At 35.8% G+C, this 16,370-nt stretch overlaps 1 protein-coding gene across 1 annotated transcript in view; it reads right to left on the bottom strand.

Moving 5' to 3' along the window:
- Positions 1-8,189: 8,189 nt before the first annotated feature.
- apcdd1l (adenomatosis polyposis coli down-regulated 1-like) overlaps positions 8,190-16,370 on the bottom strand; it is a 28,920-nt gene continuing 20,739 nt past the window's right edge. The window contains exons 2-4 of the mRNA XM_062037447.1: positions 12,938-13,103; positions 9,657-10,176; positions 8,190-9,548 (exon numbers count right to left, since the gene is read on the bottom strand). Coding sequence (XP_061893431.1) covers positions 8,775-9,548; positions 9,657-10,176; positions 12,938-13,103 — 1,460 coding nt within the window. The 3' untranslated portion in view covers positions 8,190-8,774. The remainder of the gene's footprint in view (positions 9,549-9,656; positions 10,177-12,937; positions 13,104-16,370) is intronic.

Consider the following 16,370-nt stretch of genomic DNA (forward strand, 5'->3'; position numbering starts at 1 on the left):
CTTAAGAGTAAATAAATTCTTCGCTGAAAGCTGCACTTAAAAGTTAGTTATCAAGCGTCTTACTCACACTTTCAGCGAAGTGTAGGACTGAATCTTAAGTGTCACACTCAGAGCTGAATTACGACATTACTATGTGCCGTAAACGCAATTTTAGGTGACGTCATTTCTGTGTCCATAGAAATGACCAATCACGGAAGGGAATCCCTTGTCTAAGAATAAAGAAATATCTTGGAAATATTTAAGTGGACAATGGGAGTGTATATTTTGACAATAAACTACAAAATAATACAAAACAAACTAGTCCCCGCCGGCACTCACGCTACCGCTCCCTCTCTTCTCTCGCCCACACACTCACTGACGTCACTCACCTCACGGCCACACACATACGCTACTGTCATAACATTTTCTTTCCAATTCATTAATTAGGCAACTAATTTGAAACTGGTGTGGGTGGCTCTATATATACTAGCCCACTGCAGACACATGCAGAAATCAACAAGGAATCGAAAAGTATTAAATCTGTGACAAAAATAATATCCGCTCTGTCTAAACGATACCGTTTGATCAGCTGCTCGTCATCAAAAAAACAACAACATTGTTCCGTTCCCTGAACGTTCGCGCACCTCAAATTGATCTCTGAACGGCGCAAGGTACGAAATTGTTGAAAAAACAAGTTAAAGTGCCGCAAGTCGCTAAAGAGGTAACTGCCCTTAAGACATAAGAGGCGCTGACGTCAGTGACTGCCGCGATGCCAAAAGTTAAAGGATTGACTGGAAATACTGATTTGAAGCTGGGCACAGGACATGATGGGATTCAAGAAGGGATACTACAAAAAATACTCCAGGAATTTAAAGAAGAAATGTTACAAAAATTGGAAGAATTGATGGATGGATGGAAAGAGGATATGAAAGAAATGAAAGAAGAAATGAAAGAAATGAAAAAAGAGAACAACTCCAGAAATAAAGAAGCCACTGAAATGAGCAAACAAATGAAGATCCTTCAAGAAGACAACAACATGCTGAGGAACATCATAGATGAAATGGATCAGGATAAACGAATGAATGATATCATTGTGACAGGGCACCGAATTAAACCAAGATCCTATGCGAAAGCTGTGAATAATGAAGGTGAACCAGATGAAATGGATATGGTCTCAGCAGAACAGCAAGTGGTCAACTTCCTGCAATCAAAAGAAATTGAAATTGACATTAATACCATCGAAACATGCATCCCACTGAACGGAAGAAACAACAACGCCACTCCAGTCGTGCTCGTGAAACTCGTAAACAGAAAATCTAAAATGGCATTGCTGAGACAGGGAAAGAAGCTGAAGGGAACAAATGTGTACATGAATGAGCATCTCACAAAACGCAATGCTGGAATCGCCAAGAAAGCACGCGACTTGAGAAGGCAGGGAAAAATCCAGGGAACTTGGAGCGCCAACTGTAAAATCTACATCAAGCTGAATGGAAGTCCAGAAGCAAGAGTAATTGTTGTCCATGACATCAAGGACCTGGACAATTTTTAAAGTTTACACAGCTACCACAACAACGATGATAATGGACTCTGACAGAAAACAAGCACCTAAATTCAGCATCGACACTACTATGTTCCAAGGGACGACTAAACAAGAGGACCTAGATTCAAGATTGCATCCACCTACACTTATAGAGATTATTGAAACAACATCAAAGTTTGTTGAACAAGAAAATATGGAACTAAAAAATTTCTGCAACAAAGATCACAAAAACCAGGATTTGGAAAATGATATAGATCCAGATACAAATTTTTTCTCCCACATCAGTAATAGTTGTTTTTATTATACAGATGATCAATATAATAGCAACATTGAATGTGATAACAAATTGTCAATTATTCATTTTAATAGTAGAAGCTTGTATGCAAATTACAATAACATTAAGAACTTTTTGGAACACATCAACGAACCCTTCAAAGTGATTGCTGTCACAGAAACATGGATTGATGATAAAAAAGGAATAGATTTTGATCTGGAGGGATATGAACTAAACTACATCAACAGAACCAACAAAAATGGAGGAGGAGTAGCTGTGTACGTGATGAAGAACCTGAACTACAAAGTGGTAAAAAACATGTCATTTGCCATTGATAATATCTTAGAATGTATAACCATTGAAATATGTCAGGAAAAAAGCAAAAACATTTTCATCAGTTGTATATATAGATCACCTAAGTCAAGTATAGAAACATTTGAAGAATGGATCAAGGCAACTTACATGGTCAAAGAATAATGTTCTTATGTGGTGACTTTAATATTGACTTATTGAACCCCAACAAGCAAAAGTCTATTGATGACTTCATTGATACAATGTACAGCATCAGTCTATATCCTAAAATCACAAGGCCAAGCAGAATCACAGCACACTGTGCCACGCTTATTGATAATATTTTTACCAATGATTTTGATAATAACACTACAAGTGGTCTACTTATAAGCGACGTTAGTGATCATCTGCCAGTTTTTACAATATATAATGGAAACTACAAGAAGAACATGGAAGACAAAAGGACATTTCGAAGACTATGCACAGAGAAGAGGATGACTGCTTTCAAAATTGAACTACAAAAGCAAGATTGGGACAATGTGTATAATGAAAAAGAGGTTGATGAAGCATATGAACATTTCTTAAACAAGTTCATAATACTTTATGACAAACATTGTCCATGGATACAACTCAGTAACAAGCAGAGAAAGAATAATCAACCATGGATGACAAAAGGATTAAAAAATGCTTGTAAGAAGAAGAATACACTATATAGAGAATTTATAGCACAAAGAACTATAGAGGCAGAAATTAAGTACAAAAAGTATAAAAACAAGTTAACAGACATACTACGATCATGTAGAAAAGAATATTACAGTGAATTGTTGGACAGGAACAAAAATAATATGAGAGCAACATGGGGCATCCTCAATAGCATTATTAAAAATGGAACTAAGAGGGACTACCCTCAATACTTTTTAGATGAAAATAAAAAAAATGACAACATAAAGGAAGTAGTTGAAAGCTTCAATAATTATTTTGTAAATATTGGACCAAAATTGGAAGAAAGGATTCCAGACCCAGTTCCAATTGAGGACTATAATGATACCATAGAGCGAAATCCCAACTCCATGTTCCTCAGTAATGTGACACAGGAGGAAATAGTTACAATCGTGAAAAAATGTAAATCTAAGACTTCAACTGATTGCAACGGAATTGATATGGAAACGATAAAAAAGGTTATTGAAGAGATCTCAGGACCATTAATGTATATTAGTAACCTATCATTTCAAACAGGTACATTCCCAAACAAAATGAAAATAGCTAAAGTTGCACCAATTTATAAGACTGGAGATAAACATCAATTTACAAATTATAGACCTGTTTCTCTACTTCCACAATTTTCTAAAATCATTGAAAAACTGTTCAATAACAGATTAGAAAGTTTCATAAATAAAAATAGAATACTCGAAGAGAACCAATATGGATACAGAGCTAATGTTTCAACTTCAATGGCTTTAATTGAAATTACAGAAGAAATTACCAATGCAATAGATAGTAAAAAATGTGCAGCAGCGGTTTTTATGGATCTAACTAAAGCATTTGACACAATTAATCACAATATTTTAATCAAAAAACTAGAACGATATGGCATCAGAGGGTTAGTCTTAAACTGGATAAGAAGTTATCTAACGAACAGGAAACAATACGTGAAGCTAGGCGAACACACGTCTACAACGCTAAATATATCCTGTGGTGTACCTCAGGGATCAATACTAGGACCTAAATTATTCAATCTCTATATAAATGACATTTGTAAAGTTACAAAAGATTTAAAGTTAGTATTATTTGCGGATGATACAACAGCGTTTTGTTCAGGAGAGAACACACAGGAGATAATACAAATAATAACAGAAGAAATTAACAAATTAAAAAGATGGTTTGACAAAAACAGACTATCGTTGAATCTTAGTAAAACTAAAATAATGCTATTTGGTAACAGTAGAAGAGAAAGTCAAACACAAATACAAATAGATGGAATAGAAATTGAAAGAGTAAACGAAACCAAATTTCTAGGTATAATGATTGATGATAAATTGAACTGGAAATCTCACGTAAAAAATATACAACATAAAGTTGCAAGAAACACGTCAATAATGAATAAAGCAAAACATGTTCTAGACCAAAAATCCCTTCATATTCTCTACTGCTCACTAGTGTTACCATATCTGAGCTACTGTGTAGAAATATGGGGAAATAATTACAAAAGTACACTTCATTCATTAACGGTGTTACAAAAAAGATCAGTTAGAATAATACATAATGTTGGATATAGAGAACATACAAATCCTTTATTTATTGAATCAAAAATACTGAAATTCCACGACATAGTGAATTTGCAAACAGCTAAAATTATGCACAAAGCAAACTATAACCTGCTACCCAAGAATATACAACAATTCTTCTCAAAAAAAGAGGAGAAATATAATCTTAGAGAAAAACGTAATTTAAAACATTTGTTTGCACGTACAACACTTAAGACCTTCAGTATATCAATATGTGGAATTAAATTATGGAATGGATTAAGCAAAGCAATCAAACAATGTACTAATATGATCCACTTCAAGAAACTCTTCAAACTTAAAGTGTTTACAAAGTACAATGAAGAAGAACCATGACAAACATTCTCAATTTATTTCATCCATCCATTCATTCATTCTTAAAGTAATCTTACTTATCTCATCATATGAAATATGACTTACTTCACCAATTATTATTATTAAATTCTTACTATTATTTATTTATTTATTTTTATTGTAATTACTTATGGAGTTTATTGTGAAAAATTGTGAACAGGAAGTGAACAAAAAGTTTTGCAACTGTTATGTAAAGAAAAGGGGTAGGATTAAATAAGCTCTGCTTCTTCCTACTCCTTTTCGAACATGTTGAAAAGAAACTGGAAATTGTGATGTATCATGTTGTATGCTTGCATGTTCGAAATAAACTCAAACTCAAACTCAAACTCAAACTCACGTCTCTCTCGCCTCAGTGCCATCCCCTGCTGGCAACTCCTAACCACTTAAGACACCTCTGAAGGTCTCTTAAATATCGTGGAGAGTAGGAGTGATTCTTAGACTTAAGAACGTTGATAAAAAGCTTTTATTCTTAAGTTTGAGAGTAGGACTAAATTTCGCAAATTCTCCGGACTTAAGTGTAAAATGGCACTCTAAGAAGCTTGATAAGTACGGCCCCAGATAGTGTCGTGGAAATGTGGCTTTGGCTTTTTTGTTGTTGTAGTAGTAGCTGGTATAAAAAGGGGAACTGCACTTTTTGTGGAGTTATGCTCATCACCAGTGTTGGGACTAACACGTTACAAAGTAACTGGTAGTCTAACGCGTTATTTTTTATTTTCAGTAACTCAGTTACCGTTACTACATGATGCGTTACTGCGTTATTTTACGTAATTTTTTATGGCTAGAAACAGAAGATCTGAGTGTGTTTTATTGGAGCGCTGCGGTGTCGTCCTTCTGTGTCACAAGGAAAAGAAGAGGGCGCGCTTTGTGTGGGTGGGGGCCTGGGGGGCGTGTCTGTGTTTACATCATGTTTCTTAACATGGAGATATTCTCACTACTTTTCTTTTGTCGAGCACAAAGAAAAGAACATTTTAGTTCAATGTAAGTTGTGTCTTGGATCAAGGATCCCGTCTACTGCCCAAAACAGCAATTCAAATCTGCTGAAACAGCTACAAAAGCAACGTGCTTTGACGAAGCTAGTAAAGAGAGACACACTTCACCTCCACCTCCAACAGCGGCTGGATTTTAACATGATGCGTTACTGCGTTATTTTACGTAATTTTTTATGGCTAGAAACAGAAGATCTGAGTGTTTTATTGGAGCGCTGCGGTGTCGTCCTTCTGTGTCACAAGGAAAAGAAGAGGGCGCGCTTTGTGTGGGTGGGGGCCGGGGGGGGTGTGTCTGTGTTTACATCATGTTTCTTAACATGGAGATATTCTCACTACTTTTCTTTTGTCGAGCACAAAGAAAAGAACATTTTAGTTCAATGTAAGTTGTGTCTTGGATCAAGGATCCCGTCTACTGCCCAAAACAGCAATTCAAATCTGCTGAAACAGCTACAAAAGCAACGTGCTTCGACGAAGCTAGTAAAGAGAGACACACTTCACCTCCACCTCCAACAGCGGCTGGATTTTAACGGAGGGACTGCTAGCCAGGACAACATTGATAGAGCCATTGCAGAGTACGTGCTAGAAGACATGCAGGCTATTTCTACAGTGGAGTCACCCGATTTCAGGCAGACCCATAATAAATTCATAAAAGAACCAAACTTTATGAATGTTTCTTGCGACCAACAAGTATGTGCTCCAATCACTCTATCACAAACAAATAAGAGTTGTAGAAATGATTGGAAACTCAAGACAGCCATGACATGATGTTCTTTACACGTGTATGTCAACTTTTGACCACGACTGTATGTAAAATATGTGATGTATCGTATTAAAACTTCAACGAATCATCAGGGTTCCTCACGAGAAAACTCATGAACAGTTATAAAATTGAGTAGATGGTGAGTTATTTGTGACGTAAAAAAAAAATCCCATATTTTAACAATTTCCAGGAGATTTGCCATATTTTATATTTGCAAATGTCGATTCCCCTTCTTAGACACACGTTATAAAGGTGTTTGATGGTTTTGGCTGATAAATTAACCACAACATTAGCGCTGCATAAAATGTGTCGCTACTACTCTTACATTTCCTAAAAAAATCATGTTAAACAACTTAAATCCTTGTCCAGCTATTTGCTGACATATACTATTCATGTTTAAGTAACTTTTACTGCAAATAAATATTGGCTCCAAACATCGGTTATTGGCATCCTTGACTACCAGAGGTGGGTAGTAACGTGCTACATTTACTCCGTTACGTCTACTTGAGTAACTTTTGGGATAAATTGTACTTCTAAGAGTAGTTTTAATGCAACATACTTTTGCTTTTACTTCAGTATATTTATAGAGAAGAAACGCTACTTTTATTGCGCTCCATTTATCTACATTCAGCTCGCTACTCGCTACTGATTTTTATCCATCTGTTAATGCACGCTTTGTTTGTTTTGGTTTGTCAGACAGACCTTCAAAGTAGGATCTATGGCATACCTGCGTTTCACCAATCAAATGCAGTCACTGGTGACGTTTGACTCCTTTTCACCAATCAAACAGAGCTAGGCGGTCATGTGACCGCCGCTGAAATTTATGTTTCAGCGGCATAACAACAACAAGCTTAAGCTTGCATGAACTCAACATCAAATTTGAGGAAGTACGGTAAGTAACGTTAGTGGATATTTTGGCTGTCACCGTAGGCTGATGTTAGCTTCCCTGCTATGAATCACTGTCAAATGTACATCGTGTGGGGACATTTATTAACGCACTGCAGCCTCATAGACACACACACACACACACACACACACACACACACACACACACACACACACACACACACACACACACACACACACACACACGCATGCATACAAACACTAATCAAAAGTGCACAGTGTGTTCTCAGGTGCAGCCCACACTTATCAGTTTATGGTTTGCGTAAAGGCTAACTTGTTATTTTCCTTTGTAATATCTACCTACTGAGCCTATGGTGCTGTTAAGTTATTGTGGTTCAATTTGCCTTAATTTTTTTTATGTTAATGTATTATCATTTAATATATATTATTGTTTTAGTTGCTTAAGAGATATTCCTGGCTCTGAATTTGCTCATTGCTTTTTTTATGTTTTTGTGCATTATTTGTTGCCGTCATCATTAAACGAACAGGTTACTCATCAGTTACTCAGTACTTGAGTAGTTTTTTCACAACATACTTTTTACTTTTACTCAAGTAAATATTTGGGTGACTACTTACTTTTACTTGAGTAATAAATCTCTAAAGTAACTGTACTTTTACTTGAGTACAATTTCTGGCTATTCTACCCACCTCTGTTGACTACTAATAATCGGTATCCGCCCTGTAAAAAACATAATCGGTCAAAATCTCATCTGAACATTGATATTTTGGTTTCATTTTGGCAAAAGTGAAACACACATTTGTGACTGAGAACTTAAAGAGCTTTTAAAGAGTCATCAAAGCACAAGGCATTATGGGAAGCCACGTTTTAATGCACAAAGAAATCACTTCTGCTGGTGCTAGCTACAAATAGTACAGTATATATATACATATATTTATATATATATGGCGATAAAATAAATAGTCGTTTGATTTGTTCAGACTGAAAGATGATAGAAATTTAGCTTAACGGCTTTTTAAGGAAGAACTTCTCGCACCACAAAGTTGGACTGACTACAGAATGTCTGCCTTTTGGCTGCTTTTCTTTCCAGCATCAACAATCCTTTGTACAAAGTGCAATCGTTCTCCCGCTGCCGACCCACATTTCAACAACCATCTTGCTTTGTAATGATGGCATCTCACGAAAACCGAGTACGAGGCCAGAGCAGAAGTCTTTGATTATGCTGGTATCAGTGGTTTACGTGCAGATTAGTTTGAAGTAGAACTTGAGCTCGAGCTTGGGGTTAGTAAAAGGCACCGTCTGAAAGCCTGGAGGAGGTTCGAGAAAAGGAGCAGATATAAAAATGTGAAGTGTTTATTCAGCTCTCCTGAATGTCTTGTGGTGTTCCTCACACCTGGTCAAAACCACAGTAACAGAGAGAGCTGCCGTACTCCGTCAGTGTCTCTAAAAAACCCAAATCCAGCTGCACAGAGCAGATCCGAGGACAACTAACAGGATCTGTGTCAGCCTCCCGGTCCCACTGGTATCCACCTGGACTTGCTTGCTGTTAAGTCCTGAGCTATGGCGACTGGAAGGCTGTGTCTCCCTGTGGCTGCAAAGCATCATGGGAGGCTGAAAGGAAGTCGCTCTCTTTGATGGCCGGTCTGGGGTGGAACCGTCTTTCGGCCTCTCCCCAACATACAACAGCGGGTGTTTCCTGTGGTCCAGCTCGACTTTAAAGAGCTCGTACTCCTTATGTGGCAGCTTGATGCCGAGCACCGTGCACCCGTGAGTAGGACTCAGGTCCTGCTCCACCCCGACCTGCCAAGCTCCCGCACGACCACACTTTCCCGTCTTTGTCCCGTTCAGCAGCTTAGCCGTGGGCTCCTCGTCAGCCGTCACTCTCACTTCAGTCACTTTGAATACAAACTCAGTGGCTCCCGGTACTTTGACGGAAGGGTTTCCCTGAGCGTAGTGACCCGAGGCTCTCAGGGTGAAGGTGCTCTGAGAGCAGAAGGGGTCCGAGTAGTGATGGTAGATCCCCTCCCATGCATGCTCATCTGGATCAAAGTGGAACTCTCGGGTGAGGAAGAGAACGTTGGGACGAGTCTCGCATCGCTGGCTCACCCAGCAACCAGCTAGAGAAATAGGAACCTGCGGACGGTGAGGCAGCACTGGGGGGTACTGTTCTGTGGAGCGGTACACCAGAGCACAGACCGGACAGGGGTGGATGTGATGCTGAAAGGATTAGTGAAGGGATAGAAACAAGTTAGTGTGGAAATCTAAACTGCATTTTAAGGAGGTTCTTAGTTGGATGCATTTCTGCTTATATACAATTAAGCTCACCATGGCGCTCTGCAGTGGCTGCTGGTACCCGGTAGGTCTGTAGTGAGTCCTCTGTGTCCAGTCAGTTTGTATGTCTCCCAGGAATAGGTCCTGGATTTCCCCCCCATGGTTGCGGTGCTGAGTCTCCACCCTAACCACAGCCATCTCTATCATGGAGAAGCCCATAGCTGCCAGGCATCCCCTCCCTGCCCGGGTATTGTGAAGGTCATGGGGCTTGCCGACTACCAACCGACCCAGCGTCGGACCCACGCAGGACGCGGGCAGCCTGGAAACCAGCTTGTGCTTGGCTCCCAGGCTGTGGATGACTATCGCCACCTTGCTGAGGTGGTGATTGGCTTCGGTGGCGCCCCGGGTGATCCAAGAGGCCTGGCGAAGGCGGAGCTTGCCCTGGATCAGCAAGGAGTAAGCGGGATCTTCACAACCGCTGTCTGAGTAGTAGTGCTGCAGGGCCTGGAAGTGACGAGTCGGGTGGAAGGTGTAGGAACGAATGAGGAACTCTGGACCTGGACGAACTTCACATCTGAAAACAGGGATTGAAACTATCAATGGAATGAACGTGGATTCCTGCTTGGTTAGCTTGTTGCATTCTCACATTGCATCTTGGAAACAGGACAAGTTGTATACATTGGACTCTTGGAACTCAAAACATTTTCATTTGATTTTTGCATCATAGTTTTAATTTGAATTCAAACAAAAATGCACAATTAACAATGAGGTTTTTAGCCACAGACCCACTGCACACAGTGGAGTCTTGGAACTCAAACAGTTTGGCAGTCGCACTACTTGGAATTCATGTTGAAACTTCAAAGAAGAATTTCTGGATGAAAAATTGCTGTATTTTTTTTTTTTATAGCCACAAGACTAACTTCACAAATCAAACAGTTGGCAGTTGAAAAACTTGGAATTCAGGCTGAAAGATGAACATATCACTCTAGAACTTGAATGAATACAAGGGCGGGTGTCTGTATTTCATTTTCTGTGGCTATCAGTGATAGGAAAACGATGACTATGATAGAACTGAAAAAACAACTTATTAAAAGCAGTAATCATCAAAGATCAGGTTTCTTCTAGAGATCCACCGATTATCGTGCCTTTGCTGTCTGTTCCTCCTACAGTCGTGGTTGCTTGTTCACTTAGCTTTCAAAACGTACATTTCTTGCCAGGAAATCTTGTTACGTTTTCTTTCAACGATCAAGCGTTCGTTCCCAGCACTCGGAGCGTGGGCTAATTGTGTTCATGTTCCGTGGTTTTAATGAAATAACAGAGACAGATGGACATTAAGATGGCAGAAAAGATACCGCTGCCAAAAATCCAAACTTTGTGTAAACATTATGACAAAAAGGAGATTAGTATATAAGTAAAGAAGACAAGCCAGCTTAAAAAATGTCTCAACTATAAGCTACGTGAAGGAGCCCACAATTGTTTTTATTTAAGTGTTAGCAATATTTCAGAGTTCCTGACAAAGAAACCTTCCCAATGTATTAAAACCATAAACTGCTATAAAACTAGAAAATTGAGTAGATGTTGAGTTATTGCAGATATGTATATACTGTATATATACCCCTGCAATATACTGTATATATATATATATATATATATATATATATATATATATATATATATATATATATATATATATATATATTGCAGGGATATATATATAGTATATACCTCTGCAATAACTCAACATCTACTAAACCTTTTACAATTTTATAACAGTTTATGGATTTTATATATATATATATATGTATATGTGTGTGTATATATAAATATATGTATACATATATATAAATATATATATATATATATGTATGTATATATATATATATATATATATATATATATATATATATGGATATATGTATATGTATATATATTGCATATATATATTGAATATATATATATATATATATATATATATATATAATGTATATGTATTGCATATATATATATATATATATATATATATATATATATATATATATATATAGATATATATATATACATATATATATATTGCAGGGGTATATATACAGTATATACCTCTGCAATAACTCATTATCTACTAAATGTTTTAAAATTTTAAAATATTTAAAAATGTTTTAAAATATCGGTTATGGATTTTATATATATATATATATATATATATATATATATATATATATATATATATATATATATATATATATATATATATATATATATATATATATATATATATATATATATATATATATATATATATATATTGCAGGGGTATACATACAGTATATACCTCTGCAATAACTCAACATCTACTAAATTTTTAACAATTTTATGGGTTTTATATATATGTGTGTGTGTGTATATATATATATATATATATATATATATATATATATATATATATATATATATATATATATATATATATATAAAACCCATAAAATTGTTAAAAATTCAGTAGATAGGAAAATGATGACATCTACTGCAATAACTCAACATCTACTAAATTTTTAACAATTTTATGGGTTTTATGTATATGTGTATATATATATATATATATATATATATATATATATATATATATATATATATATATATATATATGTATATATATGTGTGTGTGTGTGTGTGTGTACATATTATATTAATATTTTGAATATTTAATTAATGATTACTATAATTGGATATTAAGAGTATGTGAAAGTTCGACTCCTACCTTGTTTACCTTCGTGACGGCGTCCTTAAAGTTTTGTGATCAATCAGAAATATCAAGTATACTAAAATGCGTCTAAAATGGATAAGTGTGGAGAGAGTTTTTTTGCATTTCCCCCATCATGCTTTGTAATGGATCATGGGTGTAATTTTGAATTTTTCATGTTGGTTGGCTGTTTTTTTTGCTTTTTTAATAATATCCACAAAGTTCAGTGAGCAGGTTGTGTTATGTTTGATATGTTTGTTGACTTTTTGTGCTAGTTGAATTGTTATTGTTCTTGCTTCATGACTAGGGAAGGTTGTTTGGATTGGGTAGTGCATGTGGTTTCTAGCAAGTACACCCCATGGCCACGGGCCTGAGTCACTCACCTTGTCCACTACATGGCGCCAAATAAGCACCTATTTAATACGTAATACCTTGATTGGTTGTTGTACTCGTGCCTTCTCGCGGGCCAAATTGAAGATGCCGGCGGGGCATAATTTTTATGAATATCAGCTCCAAATCTCGGTTATCGGCCTCCTTGACTACTACCTCCTTTACTACAACCGTTTGTTGTATTTTTCACTTGGAACAGTTCCTTTACCTTGTTGACAGCCAGGTGCCATCCAACTTTGGCGGTATCTCCGCTGTGATTCTCACTCCATCCTGGCGGTAGTGGCAGTGTGGCCCCCCTGGCAGGCTTTCGTTAAGGTTGGTGGAGGAGGTGGGCACCTCCCAAAGTTTACTTCCAGTCGCGACCATCAAGGCAACTAGAAAGAAGAAGAAGTCCTGGTAATTATCTGCTGAACACGGTCCATCTTCACAGCTCAGGGATGTTTCAGATACCAACACTGATTATGTTCAGGGGGTTTTATCTGTAATTAAGTTCATTTTATGATTGTGCGGCACAGTGGTTGAATGTTCTAGCATGGGCTCTTTCAATTTTTCAAATAATTTTTGTAAATTCAATCTTGTTGTTGTTAATAATGTAGCGAGATTGGTCCGTTTTTCTTAATAAATAAGTCACGAATCGTATAGTCTATAATTAACAAAGCCTAACCAAGCTTTCATTGTGCTTGATAATGAACAAATGACACAATCATCTTGACTTTGAACACACTGAGTGAATGAAGGGCATACTTAGTCAACAACCATACATGTCACACTAAGGGTGGCAGTATGAACAACGCCAACACTGTCATAAACATGTGCCATATAGTGAAACTACTGTAATGTAAATGTACTGTACTGTACTGTACTGTAAATGTATAATGTATTTATATTATTCACGTGTGAATAATGCTGTATAATAGACTGTATTTATATTATTCACGTGTGAATAATGCTGTATAATAGACTGTATTTATATTATTCACATGTGAATAATGCTGTATAATAGACTATATTTATATTATTCACATGTGAATACTGCTATATAATAGAGTGTATTTATATTATTCACATGTGAATAATCCTGTATAATAGACTAAATTTATATTATTCACATATGAATAAGGCTGTATAATAGACTGTATTTATATTATTCACATGTGAATAATGCTGTATAATAGACTAAATTTATATTATTCACATGTGAATAATGCTGTATAATAGACTGTATTTATATTATTCACATGTGAATACTGCTATATAATAGAGTGTATTTATATTATTCACATGTGAATAATCCTGTATAATAGACTAAATTTATATTATTCACATATGAATAAGGCTGTATAATAGACTGTATTTATATTATTCACATGTGAATAATGCTGTATAATAGACTAAATTTATATTATTCACATGTGAATAATGCTGTATAATAGACTGTATTTATATTATTCACATGTAAAAAATACCTACGTTTTTATTGTCTATTGTGAGCGAACTGTGGTGCTGAATTTCCCCCAGGCATCAATAAAGTACTTTCTATTCTATTCTAAAACCACACTAAACAACAACGACAAACACATTTTGGAAGAATATTTGCACACTACATAAAAAATCCCCAGAATTCCCTGCAGCACCAACTCTTCCAGGAGGCTGCAATATAAACAAACGCCATTGGTGGATCTACACCCAACATCCACTGTAATGATACCACGTACAATAGCGTATCTAGTCGATGCTACTATGATTACATTGATATTTTTTAACATCACAAAATCTTCTTTCGTTTAAAAAAAAAAAAAAAAATTATATTATGTTTATAAACTCAGGAAATATGTCCCTGGACACATGAGGACTTTGAATATGACCAATGTCTGATACTGTAACTACTTGGTATCGGGCCGATACCTAAATTTGCGGTATCATCCAAAACTAATGTAAAGTACCAAACGACAGAAGAATAAGTGATTATTACATTTTAACAGAAGTGTAGATAGAACATGTTATAACTGAAAGTAAGCAGATATTAACAGTAAATGAACAAGTAGATTAATAATTCATTTTGTACTGCTTGTCCTTAATAATGTTGACAAAATAATAGGTAGATAAATGACACAATATGTTACTGAATATGTCAGCAGCTAAATTAGGAGCCTTTGTTTGTTTACTTACTACTAAAAGACAAGTTGTCTAGTATGTTCACTATTTTATTTAAGGACAAAATTGCAGTAATTTGTTGAAATAAAGCCAATAATGACATTTTTTGTGGTCCCCTTTATTTAGAAAAGTATCAAAGTACCAAAAAGTACTGAAATACTTTTGGTACCGGTACCAACATATTGGTATGGGGACAACACTAATACACACATACCGAGCACCCACTGGCAGAAATGTAGATCGGCGCCTATGTGTTCTAGCAACACCCAGTACCCATTTTAGCCAGCCAACATACCCGCTCCCAGTCTGTGGAACGCTCTCCCTGACCAGCTGAGGGCACCACAGACTGTGGATGCTTTTAAAAAAAATCTTAAAAACCCTTCATTTAAAAAAAAAGCCTTTTTTTTTTTAGATATATGCATGCTAGTTCTAGTTGTTATTTTTTAAATTTTTATTATCTTTGTATTTATTTTTTAATACACTGTAGCACTTTGAGGTTGTTTGCTCAATGAAAAGTGCTTTTTTTTTAACAAATAAAATCTATTATTATTATTATTATTTTTGGGTTGACTTGAAGTGTGCATGTTAACATCATCATGCAAAAAAAAAAGAATAAATGACAGCAGCTGCTGCCAGAATGAAAAGTGTAGATAGAACATGTTAAAACAGAAAGTAAGCAGATATTAACAGTAAATGAACAAGTAGATTAATAATTCATTTTGTACTGCTTGTCCTTAATAATGTTGACAAAATAATAGGTAGATAAATGACACAACATGTTACTGAATATGTCAGCAGCTAAATTAGGAGTCTTTGTTTGTTTACTTACCACTAAAAGACAAGTTGTCTAGAATGTTCACTATTTTATTTAAGGACTAAATTGCAGTAATTTGTTAAAATAAAGCCAATAATGACATTTTTGTGGTCCCCTTTATTTAGAAAAGTATCGAAAAGTACCGAAATATTTTTGGCACCGGTACCAAAATATTGGTATGGGGACAACACTAATACACACATACCGAGCACCCACTGGCAGAAATGTAGATCGGTGCCTATGTGTTCTAGCAACACCCAGTACCCATTTTAGCCAGCCAACATACCCGCTCCCAGTCTGTGGAACGCACTCCCTGACCACCTGAGGGCACCACAGACTGGATGCTTTTAAAAAAAATCTTAAAAACCCTTCATTAAAAAAAAAAAAAAAGCCTTTTTTTTTTAGATATATGCATGCTAGTTATAGTTGTTATTTTTTAATTTTTTATTATCTTTGTATTTATTTTTTAATACACAGTAGCACTTTGAGGTTGTTTGCTCAATGGAAAGTGCTTTTTTTTAACAAATAAAATCTATTATTATTATTATTATTTTTGGGTTGACTTGAAGTGTGCATGTTAACATCATCATGCAAAAACAAAGAATAAATGACAGCAGCTGCTGCCAGAATGAAAAGCATCTGCTGATAAAAGCATGACAAATATAATTATTAA

Source organism: Entelurus aequoreus, linkage group LG26 (assembly GCF_033978785.1).
Source record: "Entelurus aequoreus isolate RoL-2023_Sb linkage group LG26, RoL_Eaeq_v1.1, whole genome shotgun sequence".
NCBI classification, from domain to species: Eukaryota; Metazoa; Chordata; class Actinopteri; order Syngnathiformes; family Syngnathidae; genus Entelurus; species Entelurus aequoreus.